The sequence below is a fragment of the Puma concolor genome, chromosome A2, assembly GCF_028749965.1.
Source record: "Puma concolor isolate L17-30 chromosome A2, mPumCon1.1.hap2, whole genome shotgun sequence".
NCBI lineage: Eukaryota > Metazoa > Chordata > Mammalia > Carnivora > Felidae > Puma > Puma concolor.
Genome location: NC_141668.1, coordinates 82914655 through 82936122, shown reverse-complemented (window position 1 = coordinate 82936122; position 21468 = coordinate 82914655). Strand labels below are relative to the sequence as shown.

At 36.2% G+C, this 21468-nt stretch overlaps 1 protein-coding gene across 10 annotated transcripts in view; it reads right to left on the bottom strand.

Moving 5' to 3' along the window:
* The window catches only part of PCLO (piccolo presynaptic cytomatrix protein), a 426447-nt gene that overhangs the window by 383006 nt on the left and 21973 nt on the right, over positions 1 to 21468 (bottom strand). For all 10 annotated transcript variants that reach the window (XR_015248050.1, XR_015248051.1, XM_086696804.1 and 7 more), the window contains exon 3: positions 7788 to 9197. Coding sequence is in view for 8 of the 10 variants with exons in the window: in XM_086696804.1 (XP_086552930.1) it covers positions 7788 to 9197 (1410 nt within the window). In the remaining 2 variants the exon portion in view is untranslated. The remainder of the gene's footprint in view (positions 1 to 7787; positions 9198 to 21468) is intronic.

Genomic DNA, 21468 nt, shown 5'->3' with positions numbered 1-21468 from the left:
TCTCTATCATAATACCAACACTGTTTTTCAAACAAGTAGAACAAAAATATCCCAAAATTTGCATGGAACCACAAAAGACCCCAGACAGCCAAAGCAACCTTGATAAATAAGAACAAAGTTGGAGGTATCACAATTCCAGATGTCAAGATATACTACAAAGCTATCACAATCAAAACAGTATGGTATTGGCACAAAAACAGACACACATAGATCAATGGAACAAAGCCCAAAAATAAACCCACACATCTACGGTCAATTAATTTGTGACAAAGAGGCAAGAATATGCAATCAGGAAAAAACAGTCTCTTCAATAAATGGGACTAGGAAAACTGGACAGCTACATGCAAAAGAATAAAACTGAACCACTTTCTTATATCATACACAAAAATAAACTCAAAATGGATTAAAGACTTAAATCATAAAGCTCCTAAAAGAAAACATAGGCAGTAATCTCTTAGACATCAACCTTAGCAGTATTTTTCTGGATCTGTCTCCTAAGGCATTAAAACAAAAGCAAAAATAAACTATTCCAACTACACCAAAATAAAAGGCTTTTGCACAGCAGAGGGAACTGTCAATAAGACAAAAAGACAACCCAAATAAAAGAAAATACTTGTAAATAATATAACCAATAAGAGATTAATACCCAAAATATGTAAAGAACAGATACAACAAAACTCCCTAAAAAACAAATAATCCAATTAAAAAATGAGCAGAGAACATGAATAGACATTTTTCCAAAAGAAGACACAGAGATGGCCAATGGAACATGAAAAGATGCTCAACATCACTAATCATCAGGGAAACACAAATCAAACCACAATGATTTCACCTCACATCAGTCAGAATGGCTAGTATAAAAAGGCAAGTGTTGGCAAGGATGTGAAGAAAAGGGAACCATCCTGCACTGTTAGTAGGAATGTAAACTGGTGCAATTACTGTGGAAACAGGATAAAGGTTCCTCAAAACATTAAAAACAGAATTACCATAAATGATCCATTAATTCCGCTACTGGGTATTTATCTTAAAAGAAGCACTAATTTGTAAATACATATGCATCCTTATATGCAGCATTATTTACAATAGTCAAGACATGGAAGCAACCCAAGCGTACATCAATAGATGGATGGATAAAGGAGATATAGTGCATATACAGAAGGGAATACCACTCAGCTATGAATCTTGCCATTCATGACAACAATGATGGACCTAGAGGGTATTATGCTAAGTGAAATAAGCCAGAAAAAGACAAATACCATATGATTTCATTTTTATGTGAAATCTAAATAACAAATGAGCAAACAAACAACAAAAAAGAAACAGACTTATAGAGAACTGATGGTTGCCAAAGGGGAAGGGGGGGGGGAATGGTAAAATGAACAAAGGGGATTAAAGGGCACAGAGTTCCAATCGTAAAATAAGTAAGTCCCAGGGATGAAAAGTGCAGCATAGGGAATCCATTCAATACTGTAATACACTTATTGTGGCGAGCATTTCACAACATATGTAATTGTTGAATGACTGTTATACATATGAAACTAATGATATATTCTATGTCAATTACACAGCAATCAAAATTTTTAAAAAAGAAAAAAAGAAAAAGACATGTCTGAAAAGATACTAAGTCGTTAGTATGAAGTACATGGGGGAGAGAAAGCTATTTCTCTTCAGACACTTCAGTACTGTATGGATTGTTATATACATAACAGATACATATATATGTATCTGTCATATATATATATATGTGCACATATATACTACTTCTATAATTGAAATTATTGGAATTAAGCTTTAAAAGTAAAATAAATAGCAATTAAGAAAAGAAAAGGGAGAAAATAGCAGACCAGATGATGTAAATTCTAGTTATTTTGTATTGCTGGGTCTCCAGCAACTGACCCAAAAACTGATGAATTTTACTCAAAGCCACAGATTCAAAAGTTCTGAAGGAGGAAACATTGGTACCTGAGGGATCAGTAGAGAAGGTGTCCTGACCTGAAGACTCGCATGGCCACACTGTGCTAGTCAGTAGGACTGATACTTCTTAATGATGGTTAGCAGCACCTGAGAACATTGATCCTTATGTCTCTTGATGAGAGAGCCCCGAGACCTCTTTGCTCAGTAATGAATGCAAAAAGAACTAGCTATCTTGTGTAATATGAGGAAAATTAGCTCTGGAAAAGACGATCAGAGATCAAGAAATCTAATAACATTGGTGTTTTCTGGTAGAGAGAGAAAGATATATATCCTACACAGCGGTATATGGCCACGCACGAGCCTAGGCAACTACAAAGTTGTGTGATGAAAAGGCAGTAAAAGAAGCAATACTTAAGGAAGAAAAGCCTTATACAATAGTAATCACAAAATTATTGAGATGTTTTACATTTTTTCATACTGACTTCTTGAAATCCACTGTTTTTTCGCACTTAAAATAATCTTAGGTTGTTAGCCACAGTGCTCATTAGCCACATTTGTCCAGTGACAATCTTATCAGACAATGAATCTCAAGAGAAAGAGCAGAATATATGAGAAGCTGGTCAGAATATAAACTGATACAAATGCCTGGAGAACAAATTTAAGATATAGATAACCGAAGGTCCAGCAATCCCACTCATGGGAATGTAGCAAAGGAGTCTACACCAAACTGTTGGGAGAAGCAAGGATTAACAACCACCTTAGATGTTCATAATGTTCACAGAGTAAAGTCTTTGCATTCCCTGGCAGGAATGTAATAGTATTTCTGGCAGCTGCAGCAAGTATGCTTTATGTCCTCACATTCACTACATATGAAGGCAGGTACATCACTCAGTCTCTTTCACGTGTAAACAAATGGTGACCAGTTGGTGGACTTATCTGGAAAGAAAAATAATGCAATGATGCTGGCCTCTACACTTCTAAACCTCTTCATCTGCCCATCCTTCTAAATCCAACCATGTAACACATCCACCACTGTTCTGTGAGCTCCAAATGTGACCTTGCTTTGATGCAAATATTAGCAAATTTGCTGATATTAAAGTCCTAGTAATCACCAACTGACACAACTTACAAGTAAGAGAGGACACAAGAGGCATTTGTTTTCGAGTTCCCTAGGTCAATCAAACATATTACAGGAGAGAGGGGCATGGGCTCAGCCTCTGGGGCTTGATAGCTGCCCCCCTCTGATAGTCATTTTCCTGATCTCTAAAATCACTGTAAAACCTACCCAACAAGGCTGTTGTGAGGAAAAGGACTGTCTACTACCAGCCTGTAGCAAAAGGAGAAAAAAAAAAAAAAAAAAAAAAAAACAGCAACAACAATAGCAGTTTACCTTTTCCCATAATGCCTGGACAATATTTTCTCTAGAAAGCATCTATTTGCCTTTAATATTCAAACAAAATGGTAATAAAAGAAATATAAGTCAAAGGAACAATATGATAGCAATTTTAGACTTCCAGATTAACAAATATCATTTTAAATGTTTTTCTTCAAGTATGGAGAAGATTCAGTAAGAAAGGAATCACGTGACACCAGTGGTGGCATTGTCAACTGCTTTATCGTCGCCAAAGAGAATCTGACACTGCAAGGTCCTTGTCCCCTCCTTCAGTAACATCAGTACTGGTAAGCTTTCCTTGGGAAACAGTGAAAATACAATATATTTGCATCCAAAAATATTACTCATTTATAAGGAAAAAAATGAAACCTAAATCCCTAATATGAGAAGAATGTGTATCCATGTATCCAAAAAATTAAGTAATATTTAAATTGATATTGAAAGAACATATCCCTGTATCCAAAAAATTAAGTAATACTCATTTTAATAATATTTAAGAAGAGTTTAATCATGTGAATAAATGTTATATAATCACCTGTTAAGACTGGGATAGAGAACTATCAATATAGAATAGAATATTAAGCACGTAAAAAGGCATAGAAAAAAGACTAATGGAGAAATTGCTTTTTGATTAAATTTGTTTAAACAAAAATCTATTTTAAATCCCTATTTGGATTTTCTGACTAAATATACACTTAATATAAAGGCAACATATCAAAAGTCTCCTAAGACTTAAGAACCAAAAATTGTGCTTCTACCCACAAACTTGTCAACTTTCTCATGTAAGCTAAAAAGGGCTAGCAGGCGTCCCTCTCTGCCAGGGATGTCAGAAGTATTCACAGGGAATGCAGATCTCCACTAGGTGATTATTTTAAAAATAATTATTGGTAGAAGAGTTTCCTACTTATTGATTTTTTATTATTCTTTCAGTCTTCAGTTTGGTGTGTATGTATGTACTTATGTGCTTTTGGGTGCTGAGAGATATGTGTGTGAGTGTGTGTGTGTATTTATAATTTTTAAAGAGTTAAGTAATCGTTTTTAAAGTAAAAGCAGGATATGTGTTTGCCAAACTAAGAAACAAAGTGCACACCCATTAGGCTTTCCTTGAGTATTTGATAGACAATGCAGAAGCCACCTTGGCTAGAGAACAAAGATCTGAAGGGATCCCAGTTACACCAGTGGGTCTTAATTGGCTCAAAAGGCCCATTTGTTGCCTGGTGACAAATATATGCTAGCTATTCCTACATCATTTAGGCCATGCATAATCATCTTACTAAGGAAGCAAAATTGCGACCCTAGAACTTCCTGAAACATGAGGAGACATGGTTTTAAGTTTTATTCCCATAGTACAAAACTCCTTTTGAAAGGTATAGTAAAAACATTAAGATAAACATCTACTATGAGTAATTATGAGTCCTTTTTTGCATTTGAACTGAAGTAGAATTATTAAAATTCACTAGGTAAATGGATTGTCAATTTAGGCTGTTTTTCTCAGGATGCTTCCAAATTCTCTAAGACTAGCTCTTTCAGAAAGCCTTGCTGCTGCTTTTAAAATTAATAACATGTGTCCTGAGCTACCAGAAGTTAAAGCCTAGAAGCCTTTTTCCTTGCTATCAGAGGCTAATGGATTACAGTGTCATTTATACAAACTTGGTATCAAACAGTTAAACCTTGAAGCTTAGGCTGAAGTCTGGCTACACCCCAGGGCCCTTGGGTAGACCTTGGCACAGCTCAGGTGTTGTGGGGGATGCTGTGCATGACAAACAGGAAGCAACCTCAGAGACAGGTGTGTTTGAGGGCTGTGCGGGGGAGGGGGAAATACTCTCTGTAGCTCCATAACCCATATAACCAGCCCTTCTCACCACCAGAGGAACAGAACAGCAAAAGGGGAAGGCGGGGTGGTACCCACGGGAAAAGAGGTGCTGCCTCACAGTGATGAGGTACAGCGGAAGCAGAGGCTTATAATATGAAGTTAAATGTGCTTTATTAGAAAAATACATGGAAACAGTTGAATCCTTACTTAGAAATACCATTTATTTGCATTGCAGGCATAAAGTCTGAGTATTTTCTGAGCATGCCCTCTAAAACTAGAATGAAAGAGCAGAAAATATTAGGTAACAAGAAACAAATATCAAGCAGAGGGGAGAAAGCACAGAAATACGGCAACAATCAGGGAGAAGATGCTTTCCTAATCGCTCCTAACTGAAGGCAATGAGCAGAGATTAGCAGTTAAGAACTCTGGGACAGCACCACGACTTAAGCCTATAAATCGTATCTACAATTTTCTGGAAATATATGTGCACGTACGCACACACATATGCAAGCACAATGTGCCTTCTTTTCAACTAACTCCTTCTGCCAATCCTCTGAAGTCCTTTGGGGTAATAGTAATAGGGATACTTGAACAGTGATTAACTCAACTAACATCATTCACTCCCTTGATACTGGGTCAGCCAATAGACGTTACCTAAAGACCACAGGGCACTAAGGCCTTACACTAACTGAAAACTTCATACGGATTAGCACAGTTAAGCTAAGCTAGGAGCCCTAGCCAACCGCTTTTGTTAACACCAGATTTTTTTCTCCTCTGAAACATGATCTCCTCTGAAACATGTATATACAGACACATTTGTACAAAGACACACACAAACACATACACACTCAAGTCCTCCCTCCACACTACAGTGTTTTGTTTTGTTTTGTTTTTAGCGTGCCCAAAATACATTTTAAATGCAGACATTATGTTTTGTTTTTAGTGATGCAATTTGTTTTATAAGTATTAAACTGCACTGTGTTGACACCTTAAGACTCCTCATTAAAGGGTACAATTCTGTAAGTCTATGAAATACAAAATTTTCTGCTTCATGAATACACAACCAAAAACAACTCTTCTAAATATATGGAAGAAATTTAAGGTTTGCTTTTTGTTTTGCTTTTGCATTGAATCCAAAACACTGCAAGTAATAATTATAGTTGTTACCATTCAGGAAGTGCTGAGGGAAACCAAATTTTATCTGCCTTTTCAGTGGATCTTAGTTAACTTTATTCATCACAGATAAAGAAGATAAAAATGTGCTTAAATCTTTAGAAACAATACTTTCATATGGTGTTAATAATGTCAAAGCAACCTAAGGCTTTTAAAGGTAAAAGAATAAAAATTGTATATGGTTTATTCTTTTAAACAACTTAACCTGAAAACAACACCAGAATCTCTAAAGCTTCTTTTGTGTAGTTGCTAAAATCTGTTCAATTTTTCCATTCCAATGAATCACAAAATCAAAGAGCACAGAAAAAAAATAACCCTTAAGTATTTTTGATGTGTGTAAGACAATGAACAATTACTTAAAATTCAATGTCTAAATATTTATTAACCATCTGACACAGCAGCAAGCGTTTAATCCCTGTTACCCAAGATCCAAATATTCATTCCAATAGCCCTAACACATTACTAATGCTTATAGATTCATTCTTCTCTAACTGTTAGGTAGAAATTTGCCATCTGCTGTTAGGTCATTTACATTTGGAGAAAATGTCTCATCATCCCATAAAAAAAAATAAAAGTAAATAAAAACACAATTTCTTGACATCAGTTACTGAACCCCAGGTATCTTTTTTTTTTTTTTTGGCACATTTCTTAAACAGTACTCTATTATATTTAAGCCAGATAACAGTCCCAAAGAGAATTATAAAAAGTCTAGACATAGTATGTTTGAATCAGTATTTTCTAATAAGCAATATTAACTTACACTAAGTTCTTAAGAATTTTGTAAAATGACAGACCTCATGTTGTTTTGGGATCTGCAAGGAACCAAAACTTTCTTTAAGGTAGGAGAGACAAAAGGGATTGGAGATAATGGGAAAGGTAAATTAGAACCTTATTTGGCGTTAATGAGTGAAAACCGGATACGATTCCAAAGTTACAGGTCTTTAATTCATGAAGGAATGCGATAAGTGTTATTTTAAATTGTCAACTTATTTCATCTTCTTACTTCTGGTGCATAATCCAGAAAAATACAAATTATATGAAACTTTAGTAATAAACTAAGCATGTAATAAGTAATTGAAACTTCTTTTTTTTTTTTTTTTTTTTTTTTTTTTTTTTAAATTTTTTTTTTTTTTTCAACGTTTATTTCTTTTTTGGGACAGAGAGAGACAGAGCATGAACGGGGGAGGGGCAGAGAGAAAGGGAGACACAGAATCGGAAACAGGCTCCAGGCTCTGAGCCATCAGCCCAGAGCCCGACGCGGGGCTCGAACTCACGGACCGCGAGATCGTGACCTGGCTGAAGTCGGACGCTTAACCGACTGCGCCACCCAGGCGCCCCAAAACTTCTATGACATCACTATTAATATACCTCCTTTACTAGAAATGTTTTTGTTTATTTTTTGGAGGTTTTTTTTTGTCTAGAAATTTGGTTAACAAAATATTTCACAATAAACATGATAGAGTCACATCCGTAAATAATATATAAATTGCTTACCTCAGTCAAGTGTGGCATAGGGTTAAATCCACAGAGAGTACACACTTGATTCTTGCATTCCGTGCAAGTATTGAAGTTAGGAGGATCCTTAGAACCTATGTTGAGTTCAGTCTTGCAGAGAGGACAGGCTGATTCTGGTTTGGGAGTTTTCTCCAATTTGGGGGGAAGGACAGCCTTTTGAGGCTCAGCTGTTAGAGGTTTGCTATCCTTAACAGGCAGAGGCTTCTTTTCTGTTTCTGTTCTTTTTACTGTTGGAACTGGTTCAGATTTGGGTTCTAATTTTTCAACTACTGGAGCTTTTGCTTCCTTTTTCACAGGTACAACCTTTGCAGGTGCCGGTGGTACCTGACCTGTGGATTTGGGTGGCCCCTGAGAAGGAGGTGGCTGTGAAGGAGGAGGGCCCTGTTTTGTTGGAGCTCCAAGAGCACTCTGAGATTGAGACCCAGGCTGGCCTGCTGTGGAGATTAAATTTGATGCCTGGCTGAAGATTGATGCTCCAAACCCAAAGAGTTTTCCAGTCACAGTTTCTTGAGGAGTCGTGGGCTGCGATTTAGGGGCATCGGTAATACTTCCCAGATTCAGACTGAAACGTCGCGACTGCTCCTGAGGCTTTGGGGGCTGCTGAGCTGTGGGGGCAGTTGGGCCAGTGGGAGGTCGTGGGCCTGCGGGTGGAGGTGACCCTTTTGGCATCGGCTTGGCATCTGGCTTAGGACTCATTTTGGTTTGTGCTTTCTTGGGCTCTTCTCTCTTCTGAACCGGATCAGCTTGTTTTTGACCTTTGCCCTCTGGGCTGGGCCCAGGATGTGAAATAATTTTCGAATCTGATGCAGGTCGGGGTATGACTTTAGAATCAAACGGGGTGACTTTTTCTCCCGTTGGTGGAAAACTCTGGGAGGGTTTGGCAGCGTCTGTTTTTAGAGGAGGGGTTATTATCTCTTGATCTTCCAACTGTACTTTAGGGCTTGGAATATCAGGTTGTGCTGCTACTGACGATGAAGACTCGACATCTGTGGCTGGCTTTCCTGTCTTGGGCTGCTTTGGTTTATCATCAGCCACGGGGACCTCGGCCTGCTCAGAGGGAACCGAGGGCTCTTTGGGAGGGGCTGGCTTGGGCGAAGACTCCGCCGCCGCTGGAGGTTGCCTGGCGGCAAGTGGGGGAGAGCCGTGAATGGTCGGTTGTTTCACTAGAGGTGGGGGCCTCTTAGACTCAGGTGCCTTCAAGATCTCCTGCTTGGGTACAGTATCCTTCTTTGGAGAAGTGTGCTGTGGCTGTGGGGATGGTTTGCTCACGGCAGATGCAGGACCAACAGGAGCAATCTTCGGTTTAGGCTGAGGTGATGAGGGAACTGGAGCCAGGTCACCTCCGAGAGCTCTTTTCATCTGACAGTTTAAACAGAGCCACTCTTTTATCTAGAAATAATATAAAATAATGGTCAGTGAGAGAGTAACAATGTGAAAACACAAAAACATTTTTAAAAATACATGGTACCATTTGACGCTATGTCGCTCATCATTTGAAACATAAAATATAGATCAAATTAGTTCACTTAGTTTATATTAAAATATTAACATGTTGAGGTGCCTGGGTGGCTCAGTAGGTTAAGCATCCGACTTGGGCTCAGGTCATGATCTCACGGCTAGTGAGTTCAAGACCCGCATGGGGCTCTGTGCTGACAGCTCAGAGCCTAGAGCCTGCTTCGGATTCTGTGTCTCCTTCTCTCTCTGCTCTTCCCTGCTCATGCTCTCTCCCTCTCTCTCAAAGGTAAATAAACATTAAAAAAATTAATAAAATTAAATATAAAATGTTAATTATACTGAAATATAATTAATGAACCTCAGAGACTTAAACACCATATATTTTAAGGAAAATAAAAAGTAAACATAAAAATATTTTTTTTCTAATATTAATTTTGTTGTTCTTTGCCTTTGATTCACTGAAAGCATGTTTACCACTAGAAACAGAAAACACTGTATCATAAAAAGAAGAGTTATAATAGATTCCATAAATCAGTTACATTAGATATTTTCTCTATTGATGGCTCATGAACAGTTTTCAGTTATACAACCCAGAGTACGCTTGTCAAATTATTAACACATTGCTAATTTCTTAAATTAGCAGAGCATTACGTTCCCCTCCAAGGCAACATAATCAAATGTGTGAAAACAAAAATTATTAACCACACTGGGTTAGAAAGAAAACATTCTCTGTTAAGAAAATAAGGAAAAAATAATGGCATCCCTTCAAATTATCATAAATAATACCATGATTTTACAGAGGAAATATTTTTTCTTTAAAGTTTTATGAATATACTAGAAAGAGCAATATAACTAAGCAATATATTGATTTAACCGGTGAGATACATATACATGTGAAATATACATCACACACACACACACACACACACACACACACAGCTTTAGGAGTAAGTTGATCTGCTCATTTCATGTCACATCAATTATGAAAAGGAGACGGTGAATTCAATACTTATTTCAGAATATAATTTAAAACTACCTATGTCTAACATTTACTTTTTTTTTTTTTTAAGAACAAGAGAGAGTGCACTAGTGGGGGAGAGGGGCAGAGGGAGAGAGAGAATCTTAAGCTAAGGGCTCCGTGCTCAGCACGAAGCCCAACATGGGGCTGGATCAAGAGTCGGCTGCCCAACTGAGCCACCCAGGTGCCCCTTCACCTTTTTTTTAAATTTCAAAATAATTTATGCTTATAATACAAAATTTTAAATATTTCCAAAATCATTTAGGATGTCAAATTCTATGTCATGTAATCTTTTCCACCCAAAGTAACCAGTGTTACCAGTTTGGCACTGAGGTTCTTTGTACAGAATTCTACATGGTTGAAAACTAAATATATGGAGCACTGATACCAGAAAAGTTTTCTATAGTACAAAAGTGTCAAGTGTTAGGCTGGCAAAAAACATACACTTTACCTGCAAAGAATTTTCTTTTGAAAAGAAATGGAACTAACTTTTCCCAAACTCTTAATTTTTTTTAAATTATTTCACAGTTCATATTGTTAAGCATTTAAAAAAATTTTAATGTTTATTTATTTTTGAGAGAAAGAGAGATAGAGCATGGGTGGGGGAGGGGCAGAGAGAGAGAGGGAGACAAAGAATCTGAAGTAGGTTCCAGTCTCCATGCTGTTAGCACAGAGCCCGACGTGAGACTTGAACTCTTGAGCCCTGAGATTATGACCTGAGCCGTAGCTAGACACTTAATCAACTGAGCCACAGGCACCCCTATTAAGTTTTCTAATAAAAAAAAAATTTTTAATTCAAAAAATTTTTAAAAATTTTACTGAATTTTTTCTTAATTATTAAAAAGGCTTTAAAATAAAAAGCACACAGAAGTTATTTAAACTCATTCGCCAGTATGAAAGGACTTATTTTGCAATCTCATGGTCAGGTAAACTTTTGTTTAGAGAAGATTAAAAAAGATTCTCAACTCTAACATCTTATTTCTGTTTAAAAGTGTGAATCATAAAGTAAAATTAAAATATTTGTTAAAAATAGGTAGAAAGTAACAGAAGTAAAGAGAACATAGACCAACTTGCAGCATGAATGAGAAGTGGTTTTCTTTTGGTGTACAATATTTTAAAGCATAAGTGTTAAACTTGTGAATTTTTTGTATTTAAGGAATACAGAAAATTGATGGAAATATTTACTAAAAACTTGTAAAAAATAGGTAGAAAGTACTTGAGCGTTCATTACATTTGTTTTCAATATGGCAGTTGAATATCTACATACTTTTATATTATCTTTATGTTTCTGTATGTTTGAAGCATCTCACATAATAACTTTTTATACATATAAATATTTGAATCCCAAAAGAGAAACAATTGCTACTTAAAAGGTAAGCTAGAATGTTAGGAAAGTTTCACTCGATTTTACCCCCTTCTTGATGGACAGAAATTCCTCCATAAATATGCATCTACCTACTTGACCATCTCCCCTACTCTCAATGACACTTGTGCTGTTCTATTGTTTATTTTTTCTCATTTGTCTTTTTCCACAGCCTTCACTGACACCAAAGCACCTTATAATCATGCAGTCAAACAAGATAAAAGAAACTATAATTAAAAGCATAATTTTTTACCTAGTCTCTCTCATTGATTTTTTTCTACAAAATATTATGAGATGTACATCCATAATAACCACCTTAAATCACAAACTCCTAGGGTTAGTGACTTGCATTATAGTTAAATTGCTCTTCTTCTTTTTGACAAGTGTTATGGCCAAAGTCGATGTAAAATTCATACACTTACTTGTTTTTAATGTTTTTAAGTAAGCTCTACTTTAGCCCAACATGGGGCTTAAACTCATAACTCTGAGATTGAGTCTCATGCTCTACTAACTGAGCCAGCCAGGACACCCCACCTATTCATTTCTTTATTCAAGTATTTATCGGGTAACTTCTACTTGGCCTATGGCACTGAATAAAAGAGAAAAAATCTCTAGTCTCCTGGAGGCTGGATTACAGAAGAAAAATCAGATAAGAAACAAGTTAACATGTAATATAACTTCAAGGTTATTACAGGTATATATTAAGTGTCATCAGATATAGTATCAGATACTATATCTGATGATACTGTAATGACTCCTTTTTTCCTTTCATCCTGCTAGGAAACTTTCTAGTTTCCTTCCACTCTCCCCCTTGAACACTTCCTTGGATTCATTTGGTTTTTTCAGCAAAATATTCAATCTCTGTGCAATGTGAACGTTGGAGTTTCACACATAGCTAGCCAGTAGGCTCTCACTCCACCTTGAACCACTGCAAAATTAGTACACTACCATAGCATATAATATGCATAATTTATATTAAAACTTGGAAACATTCTATATTGCCCTTATTCCAAAATCAAATGTGTCCTTCTAGTTTATGAATGCATATGACTCTTTTTTTAAAAAAAATTTTTTTCAACGTTTATTTATTTTTGGGACAGAGAGAGACAGAGCATGAACGGGGGAGGAGCAGAGAGAGAGGGAGACACAGAATCGGAAACAGGCTCCAGGCTCTGAGCCATCAGCCCAGAGCCCGATGCGGGGCTCGAACTCACGGACCGCGAGATCGTGACCTGGCTGAAGTCGGACACTTAACCGACTGCGCCACCCAGGCGCCCCTATGAATGCATATGACTCTTGTTTCCACATAAGGACACAAAGGAGAGTCAGGAAGAAAGGTAGAAAACCCAAGTCACCTCTTCTTCTCTTTTTCTCTTAATACACCCTTTTTTTTGAGATATTCCACGGTCCCAACTTTTATTCTTTTAATGACCATATTTTCTTCACTTGGATAAACAACACATAAAAAACATTTTGACGCCTCCATGTTCCTCCTCGCCACTAGAATACAGGTTAAAATCATTGTAGAGATCACAGTATGAAAAGCTTTTTATCCTCTTAGGATTTTTTTAGAAAGAGCCTCCTTTATATTTAATTCTACTGGCCAAATCCATTGAAAATAGAAATGATTTGCATCTCAGCGCTTAATCTAGTCCTGGAAACAGTGGCATTTCCAACTCCCTGATCAACTGAAAAACAAAAACAAAAGCAAACCTCCCATACACTGAGAAAATGAAAAAGTCCACAACCCGCCCCCCGGCTGCCCCCCACCTCCAGCATCACAAACCACCTTTAACTTTTCTGTGGGCAGTGTCGTTCACGATGCACACAGAGAAATAACAGTGCCTTTGGCCTCTCAGTCCTTGGCATTATAAATCCCATAGTATTTGCACTGCATTCTCCATTACTCAAGTGTGTCTATGATGCTTATGAAAGGTACTTTCCCATTCATCTTTGCACGTTTCCAAAGCCACTGTCCCTCACTTGGCCTTTGTGATTGCTCAGGTACTTTACACCCTCACAAAAACATAACCCAGGCAAAACGAACAACCACAGAAGGGGTGACTCTAACTACTTCCCCTCACACCTCGATGCCTCTCCCAAAACTGTGAAATAAAGTTAATCTTTTGCAAGAAATTGAAAATATCTCATTTCCTTAATGTTATCATGCTAGCACTTATATCATCCTTCTATTTCCGAATCTATATCCCCTAAAAAGATGGTAAGCAACAAATGGTAAGGACTTTCTATCTAGGAGTCTTTCTATCGACCCCCAGGGGTCTAACTAACCCTTTAAGCATGATAGATGTCCACCGTTTTTGAGCTGGTTTGAATGAAGTAAGTTAACTGAGAACGTCTGTGCTCTTCAAGCTACAGCTTTCCTGTATTTACTCTGCTAATTCCCACTGTTTACGCAGTTTGTATCACAGGCTTCGGCCTTCACTTTCTGGTTACATGCCAATCTCCCCAGAACCTGACCGGATACCTCTGCCCATGGACAATCTATTCCCATTTTGATTCAAACTGAAGGAGTCCCTCATAATCACCATACCTACTAAGCATACATATTTTCCCTGCCCAGAGGCAATTACTGTCTTGCTTCATTTCTAAAATTAAGCATTTGTCTCTAAGTCTGAGGAAAATTAACCTGAATTAATTGCCATCAGTGCCTCAGACACTCGCTGCCCGTTCCATTTGGTACCCATGCCTGTAACAGAGTTGGTTCTCCTATTTCTACATGATTGGGTCTTCAGTCCAATGTAGCCTTAAACAAGGATCTTAGAACACTTCAGTCCTTATGACTTCTTCCCCATGCCACAGAAGTCAGACAATATTCAAGGCCAAGGCTGGTTCACAGAAGAAACCCTCCACCAATATTTCATCAACAAGTTTCCAGGTCCCTTGCCACAACTAACACCTATTCCCTAACATTGCACTATACTCATCCACATCCACCTGATAAATGATGGGAAAAATGAAAGAGACAATACCAGGGAAGCCTACAACTATATCGATGTGTCCAAGAACTCTTATCTTCAATATATAAACATTAAAATGACTGAGTACAACTTTATTTAAAAAAACACATCCTGCTTCAGCTATTTGCAATTCTAGAGTTTACATAACAAAAGGAAAAAATAGTCATCTTTTGCTTTCCCCACCCAAAGCTTTACTTACAGAAAGTATACAAATGAATTCAAGGTCTGGAGACACAACTGTTTAATGAGCTACTCTAATTCAATTAGCTCTTTGGAAAGGAATAAAAGAAAGGAATAAAGTTGTTCATTCACTCTTCTAATTTAATACGCTGCATAAATGGGATAAGAGACTGGTTAGCCAGGATTTCTGCTCATTCTGAGGTCACTATGTATTCTAGCGTAGTCCTGCATATAATTAATATAGCACACCTCCCTGTTTAATCCAATCCCCTGGGTTCTACTTTGTTGAACCTTTGTTTTTTATCACAGCTGTGAAATACAGTAACACAACTTCATTATCTAAGGACTTTGATGAATAATCATAAATGTATTATTTAAATGTTTTAAGAGGTATCACTTAAGTTTGTGAACTGCATATAGAGTTTCAATTAATGTTGCCACTTTCAAACAAAGTTAGAAAAACTTTTGATTACTAAAATATTATATTCTGATTTTTAAGAGTGTGTCTTCAGTAATAATTTAAAATAATTAACTCAATACATCTAAGCATCGAGGTGAGTTGGCAAATGTCGGTGTTCTAGAATTAAAGAATGCTCTTGCTCAAAACTGTTATTACTGTTATTAATCTACTTAGCTAAAAATTTCTCAAAAAAAAAAAAATGCCTAGAAGCCCTAATGACTAACATCCAGTCTTCACTGCCCTCCAGACTGCAAATTTTAAACACAAAATCTTCATAAGATTTATAATGCAATCTCTGTTCAACATAGCATGCTACTGGAAATAATGGAACATCAAAAGAATAACACGATGTTGGGAATTCATATGTGTTGATGTGCACACCAATTCACAGGAGCTCCAGAATAAATTTTCTTCAATCATGCTTTCATCCTGTCCCTATAAAACAAAACTTGCTGGGTTCCTACTTCTGGAAGCATAACAACTAAACTTTTCTGCAGACCAGGACATCTATATGTACCATTTACTGTCACGGCAGTATCCTCTTTCTGTCTTATGTTAGTCATGATGCACAGCCCAATGTGTACTCCTCCTCCACTTACCTGAATATTACCCATCTTTACAGGCCACAGTGGATTTCCTCCTTTTACCACTTAATATTCCAAGGTCTACCCTTCTCAGCTCTCACTACCATAGTATGAACCACAGCACTCAGACTCCGATTTAATTTTCTTTTTTAATTTTTCAGTTTAAAATGTTTTTCCAATTATTCCTTCTTCTCTCCTCTCATCACATGGACTCAAATGGAGCAACCACTTCTCATGATTTAATTACTCTGAATTTTTTCCTATTTTTCATCAAATTCTCATCAAGTATTTACTGAGTATGTTATTTATATTTTATATTGTACTATTTGTATTGTTTTGAAGGCCATAAAAGACATAATTGCATAACCTACATTATATAATAATGCAATGTATCCTATTATAAAGAGGAAACCAAGCTATCACTTGAAAACATTCTGTTTTCTGCTATTCAAGGACTGCCCAAGCCACAGGACCTCCTCCACAGAGGCAGTTACTCACTGAGAGCAGTTTGGCTGCAGATGGCTCGCTGTAGCTGACATCTTTAGCTGTGCATATTAATGCACAATTTATTTTGGCTAAAAACAGGGCACTAGCATTCCTCAGAACTGTGATGACATGCTTAGCAACTTGGGCAACAGTTTAGTTTAAAACGGTCCATCCAGAAGTGGGAAGGATACTTTCTCTCTGAAAGTGTGCAGATTACAAATTTCTGCTGCATAATTCAGTAACCATTACCAAACCTCATGAAATATACACTAAACATAAAATGTTTTCCTTCTTAAAGCATAATAACGTTCAGCAAACACTACCAATAACATATGCAAATCCTAAAAAAAAATCAGATCAATTAAAAAAAGCAAAGTTTGGGGAACCTGGGTTGGTTAAGCATCAGACTTTGGCTCAGGTCATGATCCCATGGCTTGTGAGTTCAAGCCCCGCATGGGGCTCTCTGCTGTCAGCGCGAAGCTGGCTTTGGATTTTCTGTCTCCCTCTCTCTCTGCCCCTCCCCCACTCGTGCTCACTCTCTGTCTCTCTCTCAAAAATAAACAAACATTAAAAAAAAAAAGCATAGTTTAATGTTTGTCAGTGCAGTCCAAAACAAGAAAACCACTTTCACCAAGCAAAACTTAAAAAATAATTACACTACACAGACATGAAAATATATTTGTACTCTATTACAGTCACACAGAGAGGAGAATCCCTAATCAGTCAAGTGAACTTACATACACTATGCATTAACATTTCTAAACAGTCTCTCATATGGCAAATTCCAACTTTTAGAACTTTAATGATTAACATACACCTTGAGCTATCACACAGTTTCGAAGCCTGTGATACAATAATTCCAATTAGGCTGTGTCTGCAAACAGCTTGTTGAATTGTCCTCTTATTTCATTTAAAAATGAAGATATAAATTCCATTAGTAAAAAGAACCAAAGGTCACATCAACATTGTGAACGCATTATACATGCTGAAAGCTATGTATCTTTTTTTTGTTTATTGCTACATCTTTTTTTTTTTTTAAGTTTATTTTTGACAGAGAGAGAGCTTGCACACTCACAAGCACGTGTGCAAGTGGGGGAGGGGCAGAGAGAAAGAGAGAACTTGGGGCTTAAACTAATGTGAGATCATGACCTGAGCAGAGGTCAAGAGTCAGGCACTTAACTGTGCCACCCAGGCACCCTTCAAAGCTACAGATCTTTAATTCAGTCAGATGCTCACTGGAATTAAGATAATCATTTGTACATTGAGTTGAAAAGGAAAAAAAATACGTTTTCAAAAAATATACTAAATGCTTAAAGTATATTGAATTTTTGTAAAAAACAACAAAATTTCATGAGTATTTTAGCCTCTTTTAAGCTTTCTGTGAGTGGGAGCCACTTATAACTTGTATTTATTCAAATTTTATGTAGTTGAACGTATGCCCATTTTCAAGAATGTCTTTAAGGAAACTCTTATTTTATTTTGTCATATTCTATTGTATTTTTAACATTTATTTAAGTAATCTCTACATCCAAGGTAGGGCTCAAACTCACAACCCTGAGATCAAGAATCACACACTCCTCCGAATGAGCCTGCCAGATACCCCGAAAAATGTTATTTTAAAATTACACTTAATAACCTTTATATTATTTTCAATTTTTTGTAGACCCCATCCACATTTTTCATTACCATTTATTTCCTTCTGACCACTTTTTAAATCCTTCTTTGTGACGTTTAAAAACATAAACTTATACATTAAAATTTTTCCGAACTTTTGTAACTACAGAATTCCCAATCACATATTCACATTATAATGCCTACCACTGACTTATTTTCTTTTGTTGAAGCAGAAATCTGGTCTTACGAGTTGTTCCATGAATTCTGAAAATTCTAACTTTGCTGAACAAATGATACAAATGTCATATCTCCATCAATTGTTTTACAACTGATTTTTAAAATCTGTGTTTTTGATTAAAGAAAAACATAGAAAAAGCGGTTAATTGTTTTATATTCAGGTGAGACTGGATCTTATCTATATAAACTTCATTATATTCTATTCTACAAACAAGTTTCCATCCTCACTTGCTAAATTATCACCCCTCCTTTTAGACTCTGAGTTCAATTCTTGACACTGAAAAAAGTTATCAACTTCATCATCTATATTTTCAAAATCTAACAGAGGGGCTAGCAAAGAGTAGAGCTCACAGTTTCCTTAAAGAACAAAAAGAACTCAGCAGTATAAAGCTCTGGTTTGAGCAACAGTGAGTAGGAAGGTATAAAACCACTGTTCTTGGACCTCAGTTTTGTTTACACTAAATTCCAAAAATAAACTGCCGCCAAGTAATTTTTTTTTTAACTTTAAGAATATGTAAAATTTACACACATGCACACATTCTTTCTTTAACCTACAAATTTAAGGAGTGGTCTATTTAAAGAGAACATGGTCTCTTATAAAAAATGATGCTAAATTCGGGGTCAGCAGATCTAAGTTCTTGTATGGGATTCACTACTAAGTAATTTTGTGACCGTATAAGTCACCTCAAGTCCCTGACTTCATTTTATCACTGACAAATGGAGTTAACAATGATGACACTATCCCTACTTACCTTTCAGAATTTTTATAAAGATTCACAATAATGATGATAATAAAAAAATGTTTATCTACTAGTTTCAATTTCAAAGCACTTCCACTTATATTGCCAAATGTGATTTTTTACTTTATGAATATTTTTAGATCTAAGAAAACTAAATATTAAGAAAAATAGAATGGCCTGACCAAACCATACATCAAGTAAGCAGCTGAGCTAGGGTTCATATGCACACTTTTCAAGTCGAAAATCCCATAATGCTTCCAGTTTCCCAAAGGGCCATCTGATGGTTAATTTATAAAGAAACACTGAAGATTTCAAATGGCTTTACAATATGAGTTCTGATTGCTTTACTCTCTTTACTCACCTTTAAAATGTGAATACCACCTTATTAAAAGAGCATTAAATGACAAAAGTCATATAGAGATCCTAGTGCACAGTCTGAAACGCATAGTGTTCAAACTAAGATCTCTCCTTTCTGTGACCAAAGACCTATCTCCCTTTTTTACTAAAGGAAGAAAAAGGCAAGAAGCACTGTTTATGGGAAAGCTGTTGCTCCTTTATCAAAGGTAACTAGAACAACTTCAAAGTAAATTCAGAGGAATATCAGCAAAAATATGTACGTGTGAGGGGCAAAGCTAGGAGGACATCCCAGATGTTCTGATGCCTTACTGATGCACTTGATGTGGGTGCTACTTTAAGGAAAATAATTATAAACTTCTACCAGACAATTTACATCTTTATCTTCAAGGTACTATCTTTGACATATTTGCAAGGAAGAGCTCATTTTAATCTAAGCTAATTAAGATATGGAAGGGGAGCAAGTGTTAGATATGTTTTCTCAAGGGATGTGAACAATGAGCAAGTTAACCCAGCACTTTATGAAGTTTACTGATCCAGTAAATGATTTGTGTAGGTGTGGGTATCTGCTTTCACAACAGAACATCTGTCCTTACCAAGTTATATATATCATCATACCAGGGCAATAATATGTAACAACAGCCTTAGTAGATATTATAAAAGCCAAAAGCTGGATACGCAGAAAGTCACCTGAAACATCTAGTCATTTAAGAGCTGAAAATGAAAAAAAAAACAAAAAAAAGGCTTTGATGCTAATGACTAAACTTAATGGGTAGAGCATGAGAAATATTTATTTTATACAGGGAACATCCAAGTCATGAGAAAGACATTGAAAATTGAAGCATATCAAAAAATGAGAGCTAAATAAATATGGTGTCTGTAGACATATTTAAGTAATATAGAGCTTTAAATGATTAACTGGGTATTTCTATTCATTTAAATTCATTAGAAAACTATTTTAAAGGAAGATAAATTCTGTTAAAATCAAGATATCCTTTACTTAAATCCTATTAATGATACCATATGGATTGTCAGAGAATAGCAAAAAAAAAAAAAAAAAAAAAAAAAAGTCCTTTAACTTCAGAATATAAGAACCTTGTATTTAGCATCAACAGCATCTATTTCCCTTCACTGGATTCACGTAAAAATGCTGTCAGTTACAGGCACCTGGGTGGCTCAGTTGGTGAAGCCTCCAACTCTTGATTTCAGCTCAAGTCATGATCTCACCATCATGAGATCAAACCCCATGTCAGGCTCTGTGCTGACCATGGAACCTGCTTAAGATTCTTTCTCTCTCTCCCTCTCTCTCTCTCTCTCTCAAAATGAAACAAATGAACAAACAACAACACCAACAACAAAACAGCGTCAGTTAAAGCATACACGGCTGTGACTAAGAATGTATTAAAAACTGACCAAATTTCCCATTACAGGCATAAGGCCCTTCAGGTCACCATTGTTATTTAGAACCCAAAATTCCTGGCACTTCATCTAGTAAAATGCTCACGCTGAAGATGTAAAAATCAAGAATCTAAATCCTTTATTCATTCTGACACATCATATAAATTGTTCCACCAATCATTTGATGGATGAGGGTTTTTTTAAGTGTTAATTGTAACATGAATTTACAAGGTTACAAAAAAAGTACAAAAAACGTATGACATTAAAGGTAAAACCTTCTCTCTCTACCACCAAGCCTAACTCTCCAGAATCAGTGTTAAGTTTTGCTTTGATTTTTTCTTGTGGTTGCCATTATAGTATCAAATAAGTTTTGATCTATAAATTTAAAATATTATGAATTTTTACCTTACTACAGAAGCTACAGTTCTTCAAGACAACCTTATATTACCACTACTTTAGGACTGTCTTAAGCAATCTCCAAGAAATTATGTTTAATGAACTATGTATTTTTAACACACAATAAGGCATAACTTTTTCAGTTTGATTTCTGTATCATGTAATATCATGTCACATTCTACCACCGTTTTGTAATCACATTTTCCATCCATTCTTTTTATTTTCCATTTTAATAAAAGAACTTCCTCTACTGATTATGATGTATGTATAGATAGGTACACATGTACATATAGACAGAGAGAGAGGTGATAACTTGCCTGCATTCTTTCATGTGTTAACACATTCTTAAGCGCCCTCACACTCTCTCCCGATATCTTGCCGAGGTACAGAATTCATC